This window comes from Heptranchias perlo, chromosome 2 (assembly GCF_035084215.1).
Source record: "Heptranchias perlo isolate sHepPer1 chromosome 2, sHepPer1.hap1, whole genome shotgun sequence".
Lineage (NCBI taxonomy): Eukaryota > Metazoa > Chordata > Chondrichthyes > Hexanchiformes > Hexanchidae > Heptranchias > Heptranchias perlo.
The window spans coordinates 124,673,400-124,697,032 of record NC_090326.1 but is presented as its reverse complement, the minus strand read 5'-3'; the positions used below and the strand labels follow the sequence as shown (position 1 = coordinate 124,697,032).

Below are 23,633 nucleotides of genomic sequence, written 5' to 3'. Positions count from 1 at the left end.
CTGACATTAGCCCTTCCTGAAGTATTTTTAATTATATTGCCTGCAAGCAAAATCTTTTTCTGTTCATGTACACCACCAAGTGGTTGAAGAAACAACTTGATTATATTTCACTACTTATGGAGCTCTGGAGATTAAATCTTTGACTTTAGTAGATATTTGGTTTACCATAACTAAGGGCATTTGAATGGAAGTTGTTTAGCAACAGTAGAAGGTTTCCAATCTCCATCTACTTAGAATTAGAATTAAGATTTACTCGAAGAATGTCCAATCTCTGATTAACATTAACAGAAATGTTTGTTCAACAGGTATTTTTTCCCATCGAGTTTGGCTGAATCATCCACCATTACTCTTAACCTAGTGATATCTATTTGTTCCTACTCCAGATCTAGCCAAATCTTTCCTCCTGTCCTTAATCCTACTTAGAGAGGAGAGCCAACCTAACAGCACTGTGGGTGTACCTTCACCACACGGACTGCAGCGGTTCAAGAAGGCGGCTCACCACCACCTTTTCAGGGGTAACTAGGGATGGGCAATAAATGCTGGCCTTGCCAGTGATGCCCAAATCCCAAGAATGAATTTTTTAAAAAGACTAATTTCTAATCCTGAAGTGAACATGTTCTGGTCTGTTCAAACTTGGGGTTCTGGATGGGCACTGCGTTTGAGAAATATGGCTACACCCATACAAAGAGGGAGATATGGATACTGCCAGTTTGTGTATCCCACCAATATGTGCAGTGGGTGGTGCACAACTGACATAATTACCAAAGTCAATGCTTTTTAACATTTTTCAAATAATTTTAATTCAGAAAATTACTATTCATCTAATCCCAGGTTGTCTCGTATGTGTATACTTGGTTTTGTGGTTATGGTATCTAGGCGTGGCACTGGCAAGAATGGCTCCGGTTTTGTGGTATTGAGATATCTGTTTACTCAAAGTGGGACAGTGATTACTCCTACTGCTTAGTGTAAGTAAAATCACTCTATAAGAAATGTCATTTCTGTGAGATACATGCTGTAAAAATTCAGACCTTTTTCAGAACACTTAAATTTTGACCTTTTGTAGCCAAATCCAAGGCAAAAATCCACATCAATCCAAATTTACATCCCTATTTCTGATCCCGGGAGATTGATTTGGGCAGATTGTGCATACAGAGGCTAAAGATTTGGCTTGATGAAATGGATAATCTAAGCCATATGTCCGGGATTATCAAGTCAGAAGTTGGAGGAAAAACGGAAAAGAGTTGGTAGAAAGTGCAGTTAAGTTTTTACGTACTACTGGGATCAACAAAGTAACAAATTCAAGACCTCTGTATTAGCAAAGTTTGAACTTATTTCCTGAACAGTGGATCTTCAATTCAACAAAATATAACATTGATTTACAATACAAAATTTGTCAGAATGAAGTTTATCTTAAATTTGAATCCATATGTCTTGCCTTAGGGTTTAAGGTTTGACAAATCTTCTGGAACTCACAGTTCTGCATCTGATGTGGGCACAATGAATCATTGGAGAATCATGCGCTCCTACACCAGGCTATTTACAGATCTACTCATTCCAATACAGCTTCTGGGCTGCCACACCCTACATTTTCCAGGGAATAGTAAAACATGACTTAGGACAGTGCCAGCAAAATATCAACAATAGTCACTTTTGCCCTGCATTGGGAGAACTGTGAGAATGTAGGAAAAGGTGGATACATGGGGACATAGATGCAGGTTGTGGCCATATTAGTGAAGTTGTATTTAGGAATATCTGAGAGTAGCAACTCTTCCTTTATCCAAAGGAGGGAAGAAAATTCATAATTCATTTGTGCTGATTGCAAAACTTTTGATGACCGGACCATTTCTCAATAACATGTACGTAACTGTGGGGACAGTACTGCTGGGGGGAGGTGTAGGATTCAACCCTACTGCACTTTTTATCAATATAACATCTTTGTGTAATCTACTATCATTTAGATAGAGTAGCAAAACAAGCACAGTAATGAAAATCAATCAATAACGAAAATGTCACTGATATACCTTAAATGCAATTTAGAATTTGAATTTGTAAACATTTTCAATATAAAATTGTCACTACTACGTTTAACAATTTGAGATAAGACCATAAGAGATAGGAGCAGGAGTAGGCCATTCGGCCCCTTGAGCCTGCTCCACCATTTAATGAGATCATGGCTGATCTGATTTGTACCTCAACTCCACTTTCCCGCCCTTTCCCCATATCCTTTGACTCCCTTGCTGATCAAAAATTTGTCTAACTCAGCCTTGAATGTATTCAATGACTCAGCCTCCACAGCTTTTTGGGGTAAAGAATTCCAAAGATTCACGACCCTCTGGGAGAAGAAATTTCTCCTCATTTCCGTCTTAAACGGGCGACCCCTTATTCTGAGACTATGCCCCCTAGTTTTAGATTCCCCCATGAGGGGTACTACCCTATCGAGTCCCCTCAGTTTTTTTAACACAGAGCCCCAGTATGTGTTTCCATAGCCCAGCTCAGCATTGTTAGTTCAGCTGGTTTAAGTTAAAATCTGTTATCAAACTTACTAAATTGACAACATTTACTGAAATAATAAATCATTGCTTCCTCAATCTGCCCGTTGCTTCAGCAGAACAACCGAGCCGTTTAAATGTTGTAGAATCTTTGAAGTACATCAGTTGTTTCTTTATTTCATGGCTGTTCTGTTTTTTATTTGATCTCCTAGCAACCATGCAGGAGTAGACATTATTGCAGACTTTTCCATGGGGGGGCTCAGAGGGTTTGCCAAGTGGAAAGAAATGTGTAATTTCAGTAGTTTCTAAGCTGATGGTCATTTCCCTTTCTGGTTAAAACCGGCTCCCTCAATGCATCATGTAAAGATGAAGTTGAGATAAGTTTTGCTTGGCAACAGCATTAACCACACAGTCCTCTGCTGCACAGGTTTGATTAAAATGTTTCACCCTTTCTGGAGCCTCTGATAGTTTTAAAGATAACTAAGTTTATTTGCTTATTTAAAAAAAACGAATCTTTTATTAGGCCTTTGTGATGAGATACTTGCCTAAATTCTTGCGAATATCTTGGTGTCAGGCAGTGACTGCCACTGAGTACTTTCTATGCAGTAATAAAACATCCACTGCTAATCACTCTCAGTTTTCATTGTCCATGACAAAGAATGGATAAGTCTGTGTTTGCAGGTGTTAGCACTGAAATAACATTCACGGTTTCCAAGATTTCCTCAGATGTGTGGGAGCTTCCTGAGATTTTTTTTGTTTACATTTCCTACTATTCTGAGTGAAATGAATGTTAAATTTGTTTAAAAGGTTACTTCACTAAAATATGAGAGGTTGTATTATAGATTAGAGCAGCTTTTTCTCCTAAAGTCTATGGATCATGACTATTTTCTTAATGGATAACTCTCTTCTGTAGAATATTTGATCGTAGAACTTTTAGGGAACCATGTGTTTGTTTGTCTAACATATTTGAGGTAGCACTGAATTTATACTGATTTTAAACATTGAAAGGAACAAATGAGTTTCAGTGGCCTACGCACAGATCCCCCGATTCCAAAGATAAATTTATTCAAGCAGTCCTAATGATTTTAAGTTACTGATGAACACTATTTGAGTTTTAAAATTAAACCTACATTAAAAACCTTCATTGAGGAATTTTTGGGCCAGGATCAGTTCTTAGCAAAGTTAGAAACTGTCTGCTCTAGAAATGTTGCCTGTCAGTGAAAGTCTGCTTGACTGTAGGTGTTACATTTGCTCCACCAAGAAGCTTTACAACACTGTTTATTTTTTTTTAACCTTTTGTTTGTAATCTTTGTGTCTATCAAGGTGAGGGATTTTAGTCATGGGGATGTAAACTTTCCCATTTCAGGGGGCCAGTCAGAGGATCAAGCACTGCCAGGTCAGCAATAGCAGTTAGATGCAAAGTAAAGCTCCCTGTACTCTGCCTCAACAATGGGGTAGTTAGCATGGTCCTAGCACAGCGCAGCCTCAGGCTTTTGTGCCCGATGATACAGAGTTCCTATTTCTGAAGTGTTGTGGTGCTTCAATTCACATTACCAATCGATTGAGAATTGGGCGGGTTGTACAATGGGTGGATAGTTCACTCCACCAGATTATCCCCCAGGTGGTGAAGATGAAAATTTACCCCAATGAAACACTGTTCCTTTGACTATGTCAGTTCATTCAGTGTTATACCATGCAGAAGTTAGCAAGGAAACCTTCCAGAATGTCATTTTAATGAGAGACAGTCTTCCTGAAAAATTGCTAGCAAACCTTTCTTTCTACTTACAAACACGCAACACAATTACATAAATCACATCAAAATACATAGTATGGTATCATCATGATGAAATTGGAACTTGGCTTCACTGACTCCTCTGCTTCCCCAGACAATGAAAGGTCTTCCAAATATTTTTTCATGAATATGATGCTCTTTTAACTGTGATTACCATTTTACCATTGTTCAAATAGTTTCTGGATGATAAATCCCACTAACCTCAAAACTGTGGAACTACTTATCTCCTTCAGTCGTTCCTTCCTCCTACAATCTTCAGGTTTTTAAAACTGAACATTAGCATCTTGGCTTCCAGATCTACTTCATCTTTTCTTTTCCTGTTTTGTCCCTGTGGTGTCCAGCATTATGGGTCTTGGTCCTTCATTTTCTAAATAAAAAAAATTATAGGATCCAACTAGTTGTTATTATGTATTTTCATTTTTACTCTAAAGCAGTCATTAAAAATCATTGTATGATAATAAATGCATTCATAAAGCTTTCTTTATGAATGCATTTTATGATTAACTACAGTTCCCTAAACTCTAATTTCTAAAAATTGAAGCACTTTAAAGTAGTACTGTTTTCATTACCGTGGAGGGAGATAGCCACACAATATTTTTGTTACAATAACATTGTGCACTAGTGATATAATGACACATGTCAATGTGAGCTATATTATGCTGGGTATTTGACATCTAAATGAAACAGTTTTTCAATGTTGCCCTTAAAAAGTTTCATGAAAAAAGAATTTAACTAACCAGAAGAACCCGCCAGTAGAATGGTTTGGATAGGCATTACTAGTGATTCCACAAGGAATCAGAGCAGGAAAATGAGTCATTAGAAAATGTAAAAGGAAATTACAGTCTCCTGCACTGAGAACGACTGGAAATAGTTCCCTTTATTTAAATACGATTGATAAAATGACTCCGAAAATAAGAACATAAGGATTCCTTTCAAACTGATGATTGATGACGAACATAGGAACACAGGAACAGGAGTAGGCCATTCAGCCCCTCATGCCTGCTCCGCCATTTGATAAGATCATGGCTGATCTGTGATCTAGCTCCATATACCTGCCTTTGGCCTATATCCCTTAATACCTTTGGTTGCCAAAAAGCTATCTATCTCAGATTTAAATTTAGCAATTGAGCTAGTATCAATTGCCGTTGGCAGAAGAGAGTTCCAAACTTCTACCACCCTTTGTGTGTAGAAATGTTTTCTAATCTCATTCCTGAAAGGTCTGGCTCTAATTTTTAGACTGTGCCCCCTACTCCTTGAATCCCAACCAGCGGAAATAGTTTCTCTCTATTCACCCTATCTGTTCCCCTGAATATCTTATAAACTTCGATCAGATCACCCCTTAACCTTCTAAACTCGAGAGAATACAACCTCAATTTGTGTAATCTCTCCTCGTAACTTAACCCTTGAAGTCCAGGTATCATTCTAGTAAACCTACGCTGCACTCCCTCCAAGGCCAATAAGTCCTTCCGAAGGTGCGGTGCCCAGAACTGCTCACAGTACTCCAGTTGCGGTCTAACCAGGGTTTTGTATAGCTGCAGCATAACTTCTGCCCCCTTGTACTCCCGTCCTCTAGATATAAAGGCCAGCATTCCATTAGCCTTCTTGATTATTTTCTGCAGCTGTTCATGACACTTCAATGATCTATGTACCAGAATCCCTAAGTCCCTTTGGACATCCACAGTTTTTAACTTTTTACCATTTAGAAAGTACCCTGTTCTATCCTTTTTTGATCCAAAGTGGATGACGTCACATTTGTCTACATTGAATTCCATTTGCCACAGTTTTGTCCATTCACCTAATCTATCAATATCCCTTTGTAATTTTATGTTTTCATCTACACCGCTTACAATGCTACCAATCTTTGTGTCATCGGCAAACTTAGATATGAGACTTTCTATGCCTTCATCTAAGTCATTAATAAATATTGTGAATAATTGAGGCCCCAGAACAGATCCCTGCAGGACTCCACTAGTCACATCCTGCCAGTGTGAATACTTACCCATTATCCCGACTCTCTATCGTTTTTCGCTCAGCCAATTTCCTAACCAAGTCCGTACTTTTTCCTCGATTCCATGGGCTTCTAACTTAGCTAACAGTCTCTTATGTGGAACCTTATCAAATGCCTTCTGGAAGACCATATAAATAACATCCATTGACATTCCCCTGTCCACTACTTTAGTCACCTCTTCAAAAAACTCAATCCAGGTTTGTCAGGCACGACCTACCTTTCACAAATCCATGCTGGCTCTCTCTGATTAACTGAAAATTCTCGAGGTGTTCAGTCACCCTATCCTTAATTATAGACTCCAGCAATTTCCCCACAGGCTAACTGGTCTATAATTCCCCGGTTTCTCTCTCTCTCCTTTCTTAAAAAGCGGAGTGACATGTGCAGTTTTCCAATCTAGAGGGACAGTTCCTGAATCTAGAGAACTTTGAAAGATTATAGTTAGGGCATCTGTAATCTGCTCACCTACTTCCTTTAAAACCCTGGGACGGAAACCATCTGGTCCTGGGGATTTGTCACTCTTTAGTGCTATTATTTTCTTCATTACTGTTGCTTTACTTATGTTAATTTTATCGAGTCCCTGTCCCCGATTCAATATTAGTTTTCTTGGGATTACCGGCATGCTATCCTCTTTTTCTACTGTAAATACTGATGCAAAGTAATTATTCAACATGTCCGCCATTTCCCCATTGTCAATGACAATATCCCCACTTTCAGTTTTTAAGGGGCCAACACTGCTCCTGACCACCCTCTTTTTCCTAATATGACTATAAAAGTTCTTTATAGTTATATTAGGAAAAGCACTAGTCAAAAAAAAACCCACCAGTTTTCAGTTGCTCATTTTGAAACCATAATTAATGTTAAAGTTGTTTTAGAGATATGAGGGCCAATTTTTCTCTCCAGACCCCTGCTGAGTGCCCAATGAGCACAGTGTATCCGAGGCCCAGAGATTGTTCTGGGGAGGGGAGAAGAGAGGGGGTTAAAAAAAATTACCTACCCGATGCCTGTTTTGATACTTGGGCTGACATTCCTGTCTAGAGGGTCCCAACACAACCTCCTACTGCCAGCATTTTTGAGGCACCCCTCCACTTGGTCAGACCACAGTTATAACGAGAGGAAAGTGAAGTAGGAGGGCCTGGAATGTCCTCCAGCCTCATTAACACGCTTATGCCTGGCCTGCACCTACTGCAGGCACAGATTCTGTTACAATATTCCAGGAAACTCCCAAGAAACCTGAAGCAGCACAGTAAGTGTGAAGATAAGACTTAACAGATCTTCACCATTATTTCCTCTTTGGAATACCTGGGAACTGAGCATCCCCCAGATATAACAAAGAGGAACATGGGAACTGCTAGATGAAAAAAGACTAAGGTCCATCGAGTTTGCCTTCCACCATCCTGGTAGTCACATGATACAACAATAATGGTCTTGTTGAGTAATTAAGACACTCAATCTCTATCAATTAGTCTACAACAGACCCAGACATGAGGTGAGGAAAACATATCCAAGTGGTAGAAAGCTTTGGGAATCATGGGCCCGATATTACCATGGCGGCGGGTTCGCGGCGGGGGGTCGATTGGGCGCGTGGGTAACGCGCCCGGTGTAATCAGTCTGCTTCACGCGCAATCGCAGGCTGATTGGATCCACTTACCTGGTCTTCCGGGTTCCCCGCTGCTATGCTACGCGGCGGGCAGACTGCGCATGCGCAGTAAGGTCTGTCAGCTGGAGGAGCTCTATTTAAAGGGGCAGTCCTCCACTGACTGATGCTGCAAGAAATAGGAAAAATTACAGCATGGAGCAGCCCAGGGGGAAGGCGGCTCCCAGGTTAATGATGCCTCACTCCAGGTATCATTGGATAGGGTGAGGAGGAGGGGAAGGACAGAGATCATCCCCCCGGCGGGCGGAAGGAAGCGGCCTGCCTCTGCCACCAAGAAGGCCTGGCTCGAGGTGGCAGAGGAGGTCACCTGCACCACCAACATATCGCGCACCTGCATACAGTGCAGGAGGCGCTTCAATGACCTAAGTAGGTCAGCCAAAGTGAGTACACTTACTCATTCCCCTACACTCCGTCTGCCACCCCACCCCACCCCACATCTCCTTCTGCACAGCCAACACTACTCTGTCACATCACTCCTCACACCCACTCAAAGCTCATCCTCATCTTACCTGCACTTACTCACCTCGCCAGTACTCATCCCGCCACTACCACTCAACCCAATCCTCATACAATCTCATGGTTCTCTCTCATACTCACCCTCTCATTCATCTCTTTCACAGTCAGCCTCACTCAACCTGCCACTACCTGTGCTACAGCCACAGGGCATGCATCACACATGTGCAGTAGGAAGCGTAAGGCAAACGTGTCGTGAGCATGAAGGGGATGCATAAGGGTGTTTGAGGGTTTGTCATGGTTTTTACTTATATTTAATTTCTGATCAACTCACATCACATATTATATTGGCACCACTACTGCCACGTCTTTGCGAATCTTGTCTGGTTTGTGCAATAATGCCCTTTCCTGAGGATCACAATGAAGACCCACAACTGATGCCACCCATTGTGTCACTGCAGAGTGGGTGTAGGTGTATTTGCAGGGCTCTTTTGTGCAGACGACTGAGAGACGTCGGCGATGTCCCCGATGGCACCCTGGAAGGATGCAGAGGAGAAGTTGTTGAGGGCAGTGGTGACTTTGACAGCGACAGGTAAGAAGATGGTGCTCGGGCCAGCCGGGAGCAGCTCGGCATGAAGGAGGCTGCAGATGTCCACGACTACATGTCGAGTGACTCTGAGCCTCCGTGTGCAATGCTGCTCAGAAAGGTCCAGGAAGCTGAGCCTTGGTCTGTGGACCCTGTGGCGAGGGTAGTGCCCTCTGCGACACATCTCTCTCTGCCTTTGCCCTTCCTCCTGCTGTGCAGGTGGATGTGTCACAGCACTGTGTTGTAGAGCTTCACGTGTCAGAGGTGGACGACGTGGCCGGCGAGGCTGGTCATGCTGTTCGCCCTCTGAGGAGATCATGACTGCAGCTACGGCGGCCCCCATCCAGAAGATGCACATCTGAGGGGGTCCGCAAGGTAGGTACACGTGTCTGGAATCCGGGGTAAGTTGTTGAATTTTATTGTTCGGAGGAGGGTGGTGGAGGCCAAACTTTGTCCAAGGTGACAGAGTGGCCTCCTGCAATGAGTGAGGGTCCCCCCCCCCCCACCCCACCTGTCTAATGGACCTTTGCAGCTGCCACAGGCTGATGGCTGCATGGCTGCAACACGTCCATTTGAACTAGGAGTGTTTCCCCCAGTACGGGAAACAGTCCCAGTTGTTTGCAAAATCCCACCCCCCCCTAAAATATCATGTTAATCTGGTCTCTAAATGACCTTAAATACCTAAATAAATACCTTAAGTGGCACCCGGCCGGCTTTAATTGCCGGCGGGAGTCCCACATGCGGGGGCTGTGGGGAACCCGGAAGTGGGCGGGTTGGAGCCGGGCTCCCGACCCACCCCGGGAATCCCCGATTTTCGTAGCCCCCCTGCCAGGAACGCACCCGATCGCGGGTGCTAAAATCGAGCCCCATAGGTCTAAAGTCACCTGTTCCTCCCACGCATGCCACACTTACCACTTATCATTTCTCAAAGCACTCATGTACTGTATCCTAAAATATTGTATTCTGATAAATTTCAAAATGTAAAATCAAAGTATGAAAATGCTATGTCTACAGAAGGAAAATACATTATTTAAGATACGTTAGAGGAAAATTATACTTCAAGTTCCTCGATTTTATCCTGACTGGCTAATTTGAAACAGGCATTTGCTGTGTGTTCAACCTCTGCCCCTCCCCCACCATAACCCAAGCATCTCCAGATAACAGAATTGAAGATCCCACCTCGCATTTTGACAGTACAGACCAGTTCAGCCAATGTGCAGTGATTTCACTCCGTGCTTTGGGAGAAGTAGGAAGATGACCCAACCTTGCAATACCAGGATGAGGTTGTCAGTTTGAAACCAAAGAAATACATCACCAGTAAGCAGCTTCAGAACTCTGATGATCTCAGCATGTAGTGGTCTATTTTAACAGTACATATGTGTTGACAATTCTTCTCCCAAAAATATTAATAATATGCTTTTCTGAACTTGAGTCACATTTTATACCAAAGCAGAAAATGCTGTGAGACCACTAATCCTAGGATAGAAATGTAAGCATGAGGGAGGAGAAGGAGATTTATGGCATACTATTATTCACTTGGCCTTGAACACAGATTTATCAATTTATATATGACTTCTAAAGGGGAGGATGACTTTTTTTTTAAACAGTCCCTGGGCTATTTTAGAAAATGAGCATAATGGAGACTTATATACAAACATATTCACATATATATGTATGAATGTGCTTAAACAATTAAAAGTCTGAATATAGGTGCCTGTATGTGCACACATATCTGGGTGCATGGCATATATGTATGAATTTGTATGTGATGTGAGTAGGCATGTGTCAAACTCTTTGTCTACATGTCTATGTGAATATTTTTGTATTAGCACACGTGTGCTTGCATGTGTATTTTTGTAATGCCTGTTAGTATTCATGTGCATAAAAGCTTCCTTACCAGCTCACTAACTTAAATTGCTCTATCAGATTTGAGCCAGATTTTCTCTCAACAGACACTGGGCTTTTCTGTTCCATCGGAATCCAAGTACAGTGGGCAGCAGTTCCATCTGCCCATTTCTCCTTTCCTGACTCGAGCCGATTTTCCAGGCTCAGTCTATTTAACTTATTGTTGGCGGGTTCCCAGTGACATTCTCACCTTCGTCCGCGTGCCCGGCAGGAGAGAGCTCGAAAGATGGCTCTGGTGGGCCTCAGATGCCTGCTTGGAGAACAGCACAGATGGCGCCATCCAAGTTTCATTCTTAAACATTTTTTTTAAAATACCATGCAATTGATCATCCTGTAACCCTAGGCATCAGGAACGTTCTGGTATTCCTAGTGCCCTGGGTTGCTAAGATGCAAATGATGAGCAATACATCATGTGACATATTCCCATCATTTGTGTCCAACCTGAGTATGCCTGCCCATTTTAGGATGAACATATTGTACGCTTCTTGCTACTTGCAACAGAAAATCCCAGCAGAACCGTTCCACCACTGATTTCTGACTTCTGTCCACTGGTGTAACTCAAGTGAAAAATCCTGGGTTCCTTTCACAGTTGGGATTCTGAAAAATCCATTTGCAGCTGTGCTAAAGCTTAAGCTTTATAACACATTTACATCCATAAGTAATGTATGCCGAACCTAATTTGACTGCAATTTCAAAGTGTACATCAAACAATCTATTTGTATCCTAATTTTTAATGCACTAATGCCTGACAGTCAATTGTTTTGCTTCCTGGTGACTCAGTTGGTGAGTCAAACGCCCAATGTCAAACTGAGTCACACAGGCCAGAAAGACCTCTGGTTCAAACACCCTGGGCTCGATATTAGCAGGACGGCGGGTTCTCAGCAGGGGTTCGACCGGTGAATTCAGTGCGCTCCGCATGCAATTACAGACTAATTGGAGCCACTTACCTTTGCTTCCGGGTTTCCTGCTGGTAAGCTGCGCGGCGGGCGGACTGCGCATGCGCAGCAAGGTCTGTCAGCTGGAGGAGCCCTATTTAAAGGGGTAGTCCACCAATGTTCCTCCTGCAGCAAACAACCAATGCTGAACCATGGAGCACGCCAGAGGGAAGGCTGCCCCAAGATTTTCAGACTCCACACTCCAGCTGCTGCTGGATGGGGTGAGGAGGAGGAGAGAAATATTTTTCCCGTCTGATGGGAGGAAGTGCCCTCCCTCCACCACGAAGAAGGCCTGGCTGGAGGTGGCCAAGGAGGTCACCAGCTGCGGCAATGTGCCACGAACCTGGGTCCAGTGCAGGAAGAGATTTAATGACCGAACCAGGTTAGACAAAGTGAGTATACTTACACATTCTCCCACACTCCGTCTTCCACATCCGCCTCCACCACCACACAAACCCTTCTGCACTGCCACCACAATGCTCTCGCATCATTCCTCACATCCACTCAACTATCATTCTCACCTTGCCTGCATGTACTCAACGCCCCTGTCCCCATTCGAACACTACCACGCAACCCAATCCTCATACAATATCATGGCTATGTTGCACACGCACCCTCCCATGCATCTCCCTCATGCTCAACCCCACTCACACCAATGCATGCAGCGGCTCATCATACAACCATCACTCAATCACGCCTCTGTGTTTTGCCTTGATAGGAGAAGAGATGCCAGAACGCCCAGGAGAGGGCACGGACCGGAGGGGGCCCGCCGCACCAGGTGGTCCTAACGGACGCAGAGCAGCAGGCACTCGAGATAAACCGCACGCTGGAGTGCCTGTCCGTGGCGGAAGCCGAGGCTGGGATTGCACAAGCGGCCGGTGACAGAAAGCTAAAACTCAGCACTCATGATAGCGAATGATCTTAGCATCACTTGGCACCTGCAGCACCTCAACATCTGTCCACATGCCTAATATTGCTTCCTGTTCTCTTGCAGGGCCATCTGCGAGCACCGTGACCATGGAGGGTGATTCCTCAGAGGACCTACCGGCCTCTGAGAGTCCATCGTCATATCTGAGCCATGGATCCACCAGCGCAGATACATACACCTTGGTGGTTCCCCGTCCTCACTTAGTTGGGCTTGCACATGGTGAGTCACCACGCACATGAGAGCACGAGCAGACCCTGGTGGCAGGGGCAGCCATGGAGAGTCCGCATCAGTGGGAGCACTCTTCTCCAGGCTGTGCTCAGCTGGACCCAGATGCTGAACCCTGGGGGCCAGCCTTGAAAAGGAGAGTCATCGAGGGGCAGCAGCACATTGCCAAGGTACTGGAACAGGTGCCACGCGCGCTCTCCACAATCGCGCAGAGGATGAAGGAGTCCTACTCCTGCATGAGGGGAATGGTGGTACAGGAGGGTATCTCCAAGATAGCGTCGCAGGGACGTGAAGGCATCTCTGAGATAGTGTCGCAGGTAGGTGCGGGAATGTCTGCGATGGAGGAAAGGCTAGCCTCCCTCGAGCGTCAAACACGGCTCAACAATGAGTCCATTCAGGCCCTGACAACAGCCGTTCGGATTCAGGGTGAGCAACATTCTGCCGCCTTGAACAGGCTGACAGGTACTTTACAGGTGGCCTTCCAAGGCCTCACACAAGTCCTCCAAACTGCCGTCCAGCAGGGTGGAAGGAGTGATGTGGGCCTGGGCCACGAGAGGGATGATGGTGAAAGGGGATATGGAAGTGGGGACGCCACTCAAAGCGCTCCCACGTCTCACCCGTTGCCCCCCTCTCAACCAGTACCCACAATGCTGCCCCCTCTCCAGGTGGCCGAGTCTGCCCCTGCACAGTTGCAGGTGAAGCAGTCTTTGGAGGGGCCCTCACAGGCACCCAAACCCAGAGGGCATCGGCCCAAAGCATCTCATCGGTCAGGGCATGGACAAGAGCAACCTGCCAATACATCTGCTGAAGCCACAGGGGTAGCACACCGTAGGGGTTCCCGGAAACACAAGGCAAAGGTTTTGTGAGCACAAAGGGAATGCACAAGGGTGTCTGACGATTTGTCATGTTTTTCATTTATATTTTTTTTGTTTCACATGCACAATAAATATTATTATCACCACTACTGCCACGTCTTGCGCATTCTTGACTGGCTTGTGGAATAGGTCCCTTTCATGGGGTTCATCATGAACACGCACACTTGATGCCACCCATTGTGTCACTGCAGAATGGGTGTAGGTGTATTTGCAGGGCTCTTTTGTGCAGATGACTGAGAGACATCGGCGATGTCCCCAGTGGCACCCTGGAAGGATGCGGAGGAGAAGTTGTTGAGGGCAGTGGTGATTTTGACAGCGACAGGTAAGAAGATGATGCTCGGGCCAGCCGGGAGCAACTCAGCATGAAGGAGGCTGCAGATGTCCACGACTACATGTTGAGTGACTCTGAGCCTCCGTGTGCACTGCTGCTCAGAGAGGTCCAGGAAGCTGAGCCTCGGTCTGTAGACCCTGTGGTGAGGGTAGTGCCCTCTGTGACGCATCTCTCTCTGCGGTTGCCCTCCCTCCTGCTGTGCAGGTGGATGTGTCACAGCACTGTGTTGTGGAGCTCCACGTGTCAGAGGTGGACAGCGTGGCCAGCGAGGCTGGTGATATTGCTCGCCCTCCGAGGAGGTCATGACTGCAGCTACAGCGACCCTCATTCGGAAGTTTGACGGGGTCCGCAAGGTAGGTAAATGTGTCTGGACACTGGGGTAAGTGTGCAAGTTTATGCATTTGTTTGTTAGGAGGAGGGTGGTGGAGGCCAAACTTTGTCCAAAGTGACAGAGTGGCCTTCTGCAATGAGTGAGGGTCTCCCCACCACCTGTCAAATGGATCCCTGCAGCTGCCACAGGCTGGTGGCTGCAACACGTCCATTTCAACTGGGAGTGTTTCCCCCAGCACGGGAAACAGTCTCAGTTGATTTCAAAATCCGATCCCTCCTAAAATATCAGGTCTGTAAACAACCTGAAGTACCTGTTCAAGTACTTTAAGTGGCACCTCGCCGGCTTTAATTGCCGGCGGGACTCCCACATGCGGGGGCTGCACGCGCATGTGAGCGCGTCACTGGGGAACCCGGAAGTGGGCGGGTTGGAGCTGGGCTCTGGACCCACCCCGGGAATCCCGGATTTTCGCAGCCCCCCGCCACGAACGCACCCGATCGCGGGTGCGAAAATTGAGTCCCATAACTGTGTGGGAGAGGAAGGGAGAGGGATCTTTTTTTTTCTTTTCAAAAGCCAGCCACACCAACATCTGATGAACATTACTTTGGAGAGAAAGAATTCAGAAGACAACTTTAAACAAATTTCATTCTTCATTTCCTCCCATTTTACTCAGAAAAGTATGGATGTTTCAAAAATCAGCCAGGATCTTTGCAAATTTGGGAATTTTAGAAATATAAGGGTGAATTTTAACTTCCTCCACCTAGAGGAAACAGGACAGAATGGAAATTACAATCCAAGCGGTACAACTACTGCTGCTTTACCACCCTATGTCTGATTTAATGCCATTGTTTTCTGGCGCAGCTGAGGCCTGGCTTTTCACTGCCGGCATGGAACCGCGTTTCCAAGGTAATTTCTCACCCGCCCCACAACAGAATGAGATCCGGCTGATTTTAACATCCGCACCACACAAGTGCCAGGCAATGACCATCTTCAACAAGAGAGAGTCTTACTGCTTCCCCTTGACATTCAATGACATTACCATTGCCAAGTCCCATCAATATCCCGGGGGTCACCATTGACCAGAAACTCAATTGGACCAACCACATAAATTCTGTGGCTGCTAGAGTAGATCGGAGGCTGAGTATTCTGCAGCGAGAGGCTCACCTCCTCACTCCTCAAAGCCTCTCTACCACCCAAAAGGCACATCAAAAGTGTGATGGAATAATCTCCACCTGCCTGGATGGTGCAGCTTCAACAACCACCAAGGAGCTTGACACCATCCAGGACAAAGCATTTTGCCTGAGTGGCACTTTATCCACTAGCCCAAACATCCACCCCATCCATCACAGGTGTACTGTAGCTGCCGTGTGTACTATCTACAAGGTTTCTTCGGCAGCACGTCCCAAACCCGCAATTTCCACCACCTACAAGGACAAGGGCAGCAGGTGCACAGGAATGCTGTCACCTCCTAATTCCCCTCCAAGTCACAAACTATCCTGACTTGGACATATATCACCATTCCTTCATTGTTCAAATTCTTGGACTCCCTACCTAACAGCATTGTGGAATTGCCTTCACAACATAGACAGCAGCAGTTCAAGAAGAAGGGCTACCTTCACCTTTTCAAGGGCAATTGAGGATGGGCAATAAATGCTGGCCTTGCCAGCGGAGCCCACATCCTGAGAACGAATGGTAATAAATCCCGACTCTTTCCGGGTGGCAAGTTGGAAGCAGCAGAAAATTGTGCGGCCTGGAGGCCACACGCCGACAGCAGATAAGTGGTGGGATCAGCTGCTGGGCTGTCCCACAGACGACCCGCAAAGTCACAGCAAGGGAAGCCGAAGCTTTCCTTGTGGGTTCTGAAGATGCACTCAGGCACCTGCTGGCCCCACGAGAAAAGTAAAAAAAAAATTAACACCTTTTTGAGCCTCTTCTGACCCCAATCCTCGTCAGCCTGGCAGGTTGCTTCCCACTCAAGCTACCTAGTGAAAATTGCAGTTGGGTCCCGTTGGCATCCTTGGGACTCGACATTTGTATGTTAAGAAAGACCGTTGTCTTTGGGCGGATGTTTTTGTTGCCTGCTCAAGTAAGCAGGTAAAAATTGGAACCTGTTTCTACAAGGCGGATAGGGTTAACATCGCCCCCTTTGTTTTTTCAGCGTGCCTTCAAGTGCCACTACTCTCAAGCTCTGCCAAGCAAATATTTCTGTTCACTCTTGTCTGCATCCTGACAAACATTCACGCCTGACCAAGGAGGAAATAGCTTCAAGGAGAATGGTGAATCTATATCCTCTCCATGATGGAAGAACAGAAAAACCTTTTTTTTTAAAAAACAGCAGCACTGGTGATTTGGGGAACCATTAGGATGGAATGTGCATATGCGTACATGTGGCTGTTTTGTTGCTGTGTGCCTCTTGTACTCCGCTCAGAGGTGATACATTGGTATCAGGTGATTGGGAGACCACCAAAAGGTTAACAAGAAAATTGATCGCCATGTCTCTAGTTCTTCATTAATATTTTTTCCTCCCCCTCCTTAGTGGCACACTGCAAGCTTTGTGCTTTGTGCCATATAGGCGATAGCGCAGGAGGGTGTAGATCTGACGCTTCCCATGCATGTTGCAGAACAGATATTGGCAGAAGAAAGAATTTTTACGCATTGCATTGATTCTCCCTTTCCAATCATCTGCGGACATATCCATTTCCTGCTCTTCTCATCATATCTTAACTGCTCTGAATGGTTCATCTAATCAGCTCTGTCACTACTTTTGCAAGTGGTCATTGTCAGAATGGCTCATTTTTCTGCAGAGTTCACAGTAACAAGGTTTGTGATTATGCTGTTCCATGCTTTGTCCACATTCCATTTAATTTAATTTCTTTTCCAGGATGTGGTGGAGAATTGATTGGGCCTAAAGGAGGATTCACCAGTCCAGGCTATCCTAACAGATATCCACATAACCAGGAGTGTATCTGGTTCATTCAGGGAGATTCTGGCAGCAGTATTGAGCTCACCATCCATGAGTTTGATATGGAACATCGCCAAGCATGCAATTTCGGCGTACTGGAGGTATAAACTGTAAATCCAAGAGATTTTGTTTCAGAAATTAGACCTCATGCTCCTCCTTTAATGAGAGCATTGGGATTACTACCGGTAGCCTTCCTTTTGTCAATAATTGTTTCTACTTTGAGCTGCAGTTAAACAATTTGAATAAAATGCAAAAGGTCAAAATTCTTTTGATGTAGGATCCATCAGCACTTATCGAATGCATCAGTGTCTGTTACGCAAGTGCTGGTGGATCCTAAATCAATCACTGTGCCTCTTATACCTTCTGTATGTTACATTGCTGCCTCCAGTGGCAGTCCTGACTTTAGCAGCAGCAGTATAAGAAAAATGAGACAGTACTCCTACCTCCAGTGGAATAAAAAACTACCTCAGATAATGGTTTTCCAAGGCTTCTCTGGAAGCACTAGTGATGATAGAAGCAAATGTAAATATATATATGTAAGCAAATGTAAATATATATATGTAAGCAAATGTAAGTATATATATGGTAGCAAATGTAAATGTGCACAAATCATTGAAGGTGGCAGGGCAGGTTGAGAAAGCGGTTAAAAAAACATACAGGATCCTGGACTTTATAAAGAGAGGCGTAGAGTACAAAAGCAAGGAAGCCATGATGAACCTTTATAAAACACTGGTTCAACCGTAACTGGAGTATTGTGTCCAGTTCTGGGCTCCGCACTTTAGGAAAGATGTGAAGGCCTTCGAGAAGGTGCAGAAAAGATTTACTAGAATGATTCCAGGGATGAGGGACTTTAGTTACATGAATAGACTGGAGAAGCTGGGTTTGTTCTCCTTAGAGCAGAGAAGGTTGAGAGGAGATTTGATAGAGGTATTTAAAATCATGAAGGGTCTAGACAGAGTATCAAGAACCAGAGGATTGGCAAAAGAACCAAAGGTGACATGAGGAAAAACTTTTTTTCTCAGCGAGTGGTTAGGATCTGGAATGCACTGCCAGGGCGGGTGGTGGAGGCAGATTCAATCGTGGCTTTCAAAAGGGAACTGGATAAGTACCCAAAGGAAAAAATTTGCAGGGCTACAGGTGAATAGGATTAGCTGGATTGCTCTTGCATAGAGCTGGCATGTACTCGATGGGCCGAATGGCCTCCTTTCATGCTGTAACCTTTCTATGATTCTATAAATGTCCCCTTACAGCTGTGCTGGCTGCCTTTGTTTCTGGCTAAAGTCATTCAGTCCATCCGTACAATCTAGCAATGTAGTTTTCATTGTTGACATATATGGACCTTCTTCTCCCAGCTGGAAAGCCACAGGGCCAGAAAATGAAAGTCACAACAATATAATTTTCAAACAACTTCAGACTCTGCTGTGAAATACTCCTTTCAAGTACCAGAAACCTCAGTATGGTGCAGAACTTCTTTAAGTAAATATAAAGAGAGTACTGTTTCAATCATCTTATTTGTTAGTGCAGTGTATTGTTTTGTGCCAGCCAGTATATTCATTTTTGCATCGTAGTGGAATTGCACATTGAATTCCTGATTTCGAGGTGCATCATGAATGAAGGGCCTTGCATGACTTTGGGTAGATATGGCCATTTGCTCCCTGAGAACAACATTTTTTACAATTTAAGAGAAAAGCAGAGAAATCCTTGATTTTTCACTGCAGAGATCTGAGTTCAAATGCATCCCAAACTGATGGGATGAAGGCTTTGCCTTTCAATTGACCATGTAAAGCCAATGTGAAATAAATTTACAATTCAATCCAATTCCTAATGTCATAATTTAGCACAAGTCAGTGATGACTCAGCCAGGTCATAAGGATGTGTCTGGTGAATGCAAAATTCATACTGCTGTGTTAGGGGGTACTATTCTGAGGTTAGAATTAAGGGTTGGAGTACAGTGAGCATCTAGTCATTACTGTGCCTGACCTTTGACTGCTGGATAGTGCCACTGTGTTTCCTATTGGAAAACTTAGAAAAAGGGGGAAAATCGGATTCCTGACCCATTAGTCAGTGAATTGAAGATTTAAAATAAATTAGTATCTTTATGAGATGTATCTCTGGTATTCACAGAGTAGTGGAGCATCCAGCTGTTCAGCAGTTATACTGTTTTAAAATAAATTCACTTCCAGAAGCCTGTGTATTGTATGAAATCAGTGACTGCCTTCTCATTTGAGGGGCATTCCATTCTTTCTGGAAAACCGAAGGAGCCAAAATAACAAAAAAATGTTAATCTGGCAACAAAACTCACTTGTGTAGCGATTTCTTTTTGCTGTGTATGCTGCAATGGCAAATGAACTTATTCCAAATTGAGAAGAGTAGTTTTCAACAATAAAATGTGAGTGGACTGATTTCACTAAAAATGTTCAAAAAGAAACTGGATCCTGGTGCTCTGTGCAGTGATTTGAGGCAAAGGGAATGTGTGCCTGAGAGAGCCAATGGGAGTATGTTGGCAGAACAAGAACGAAATTATGGGGAATGGAGGTAGCAATAAAATACTACAGAACATACCTCCACGTTCAACAGATTCTGATGAAGTATTATACCCAAAACATTAAGCTTTCATTTTCTTCCAGATGCTGGCTGACCTACCATACAGTTCCAGCTTTTCTGTTTTTATTTCAGATTTGTAGCGTTTTAGATTTTTTTCTTTTTATATCAATTATTTTGCTTCCTGATTTCTGTCTTCCAGGTTTAGTTTTCACTGAGTGCTTCCAATGCAAGTAGCTTGTTGTGTTTTGTATTTTATGGTTTCACTGTAGTTTCTCTCAGTTCTTTATTTTTCCCTAATGGACATGCAACTATATTTTTACTCAAAGCATTTTTTCCACTACCATTTGCCAGGCCTATAAAATAGGCTAAGTATTGCTCAGAAGTTTGGAATGCTGACTTTAACACTAAAATCAATGGAACTAATAAAGCAGAAGCGAGTAGAAGCCAGACTAAATCCACAGGCTTTATGCAGATGTCCTTGGGCCTAAGCTTTAAATAATACCCATTCATTTAATCACAGAATCTCTTCATTGCACTTCTTTGAATGGATGCACATACAGATTAACAGTCTAGTAACAAAAGTAGCCTAGAGATAGTAGGAAATTGAGTTCACGGTACAAAAATCTGGTGCCATCCGGCTTCATTTCATTTGAGGTAGAATATGAAAATTTATTTGTTTTAAAAATGGAAACTAAGTTTATTTTTCATCTTTTTCCTCATCGCCCCAAACAGATATATTTTGCTTAAGTAACAGCTACATAGGAGTTGCCTCATTCATGAAGAATTTTGTTATATTGATGCACCTTTTGTGTTGTTCAGGTGTATGGTGGTCCAGACATTACTTCTGTACGGTTGGCCCAACTGTGTAGTACCCGTCCACCAAACAATCCACTAGTGGTCTCCAGCACTGGAAACGCTCTCACTGTCCGATTTAAGACAAATTCAAATGGCAATGGAAGGGGTTTCAATGCCACCTGGCAACAGAGGGCAGGAGGTGAGTCAGAATAAATGGCCTAGAATGAGCTTTAAGGTGCCATTTATAAATTTGGAACTATTTAGTATTGATGTATATTACTACAGTTTGTTAGCAGTAACTTTAAGGCTGTGTTTATACTACAAATGCAGTGTCAGTGCTAAGAGTTTTGCTTTGTACTACATCTGTGGATTTGCTTTGCACTGATGTCAATAAGCTGTAGCGTACATCTGGAGTTGGGCTTGACCTGACTAAGGAGTGAAGCAGCGTGTTAATAATAGAGACTATCACTTATATTTTTGTGTAATTGGTTATTCTGTTCAATTTCAACAACAACAACTTGTATTTATATAGCGCCTTTAATGTAGTAAAACGTCCCAAGGTGCTACACAGGAGCATTATCAAACAAAATTGACACTGAGCCAGAGGAGATATTAGGACAGGTGACCAAAAGCTTGGTCACCTGTCCTATTCCTATTTTAAGGGAAGTCTTAAAGGAGGAGAGAGAGGCAGAGAGGATTAGGGAGGGAATTCCATAGCTTAAGGTCTAGATGGCTGAAGGCACAGCCGCCAATGGTGGGGTGAAGGAAGTGAATGATGCACAAAAGGCAAGAGTTGGAGGAACACAAAGTTCTTGGAGGATTGTACGGCTGGAGGAGGTTACAGAGATAGGGAGGAGTGAGGCCATGGAGGGAGTTGAACACAAGGATGAGAATTTTAAAATTGAGGCATTACTGGACTGGTAGCTTATGTAGGTCAGCAAGCACATGGGTGATGGGTGAACGGAACTTGGTGCGAGTGTGGATAAGGGCAGCAGAGTTTTGGATGAGCTCAAGTTTATGGAGAGTGGAAGAGGTGAGAGCATTGGAGGAGTCAAGTCTGGAGGTAATAAAAGCATGGATGATGGTTTCAGCAGCAGATGGGCTGAGGCAGGGGTGGAGATGGGCGATATTACGGAGATGGAAGTAGGTGGTGTGATGCAGAGGATATGGAGTTGGAAGCTTGGCTTGGGGTCAAATAAGATGCTGAGGTTGTGAACAGTCTGGTTCAGTCCAAGACAGTGGCCAGGGAGGGGGTTGGAATTGATGGCTAGGAAACGGACTTCCTAGCAGGGACCGAAGGCAATGTCTTACGTCTTCCCATTGTTTAATTGGAGGAAATTTTGCCTCATCCAGGCCTGGATGTCTAGAAACCTGATCTTTTGGTTTGGGAGAAAATTATGTAGTTATTAAAGGAAGTACGGACCAACAGATTAGAAATGCCCTTAAGTGGAACAAATCATTTAAATGTAACTTGTGCTTGTCGGAAATATATGAAGCAACAAAGGTTCCTTTTGCCAACTAAATGCCGTGGTCAAGCAATTTAATCAATCTTTGGAGGCTGTTTGTGCTGAAAACACAACTGGTGTATAAGTTCTAACAATTACATTATATTGTAGGAATTAGAGATTTAACTTTACAATGCTTTTTTTTTATTATTTGCCCTTCTTAAATCTCCATGTTTCATATACCTTCCCCAGGTAAGAGAATGGGCTATAAATTTTATCATAAACCTCCTCAAGTGCTGCTCTAGTCAGTCACCGGGAGGTGAAGCAAGAGAAACCCGGGCTGACTATCCATCTAATTTCCCTTACATCCCTGTGGGGAACAACGCAGCTTCTGATAGTTATCTCACAACAGCTGCATGACTGAGGTTGCGAGCTCATACTGTGGGGAATTGTAATTGTAAACCCACATCCTTCCACTGTGTGGACAGCCTGTTGGAGACTCTTTGAAGGACTTAGCAAATTTTAAATGAAAAGAGAACTCTGCACAATCGGAAACAATTGATTGATCTCACTATTAATATAGTAATAATTAATCACTATTATTAATCTCATTTTATTTTCAAGTGTATGATTTAGGGAGGTGGGTGGTTGACCTTCCTTAATAGACCACCCCCCAAAGTAACTTGCTGGAATATGAGGCTTAGCTTTAAAGTTGTTTTTCATTTTCACATACAAATGCCTTTTCCTCTTTTCAAACTTTTTGCTTTCAGGTTGTGGTGGGATTTTAACAGCCCCTAAAGGAGAGATCCACTCACCAAACTACCCCAGGCCTTATGGCAATAATGTAGATTGTTCCTGGGTCATCACTATGGATAACCACGACCACATCCTGCTTAGCTTCACTGACTTCGACCTCAAACATCATCAATCATGTGATTCTGACTATGTAGCTGTAAGTCAGAAAAAAATTATTAAATCCATAATTTCTTTTAAAAGGGAGTTGGATAGTTGCTGGAAAAAGACCTTTATTAAAAGGTATGGGGAGTGATGTTTTAAAAGACTAGGTAATTATTAGTAAATCAGCAGAATTTTTATGCATCTATATTAATATTTGTATGCTATTTCAATTCAGAAGTTTCTCCCAGTCCTCCGTCACGGATACCCAGTTCCAGGCCATCCTGATTTACCCCAAAAATATTTGCCTCAGGATGCTACACAGATTCTGATGTTAATGCTGGATTATACATCAGATTTCAGTAGGGATGGTTTTTTACTGAGAATATTCCATTTTCCCCATTGTGACTATGGAACTTGATACTTGTCACATGCATGGTTGATTAATTATATGTTTGGCCTCAACTGGAAATCATGAGCGTAG

The 23,633-nt window shown here is 43.8% G+C and overlaps 1 protein-coding gene across 1 annotated transcript in view; it reads left to right on the top strand.

Annotated features, from left to right (window-relative positions):
* The window catches only part of cubn (cubilin (intrinsic factor-cobalamin receptor)), a 347,393-nt gene that overhangs the window by 128,809 nt on the left and 194,951 nt on the right, over positions 1 to 23,633 (top strand). Inside the window, exons 25-27 of the mRNA XM_068007070.1 lie at positions 17,391 to 17,572; positions 20,835 to 21,009; positions 23,026 to 23,207. Coding sequence (XP_067863171.1) covers positions 17,391 to 17,572; positions 20,835 to 21,009; positions 23,026 to 23,207 — 539 coding nt within the window. The remainder of the gene's footprint in view (positions 1 to 17,390; positions 17,573 to 20,834; positions 21,010 to 23,025; positions 23,208 to 23,633) is intronic.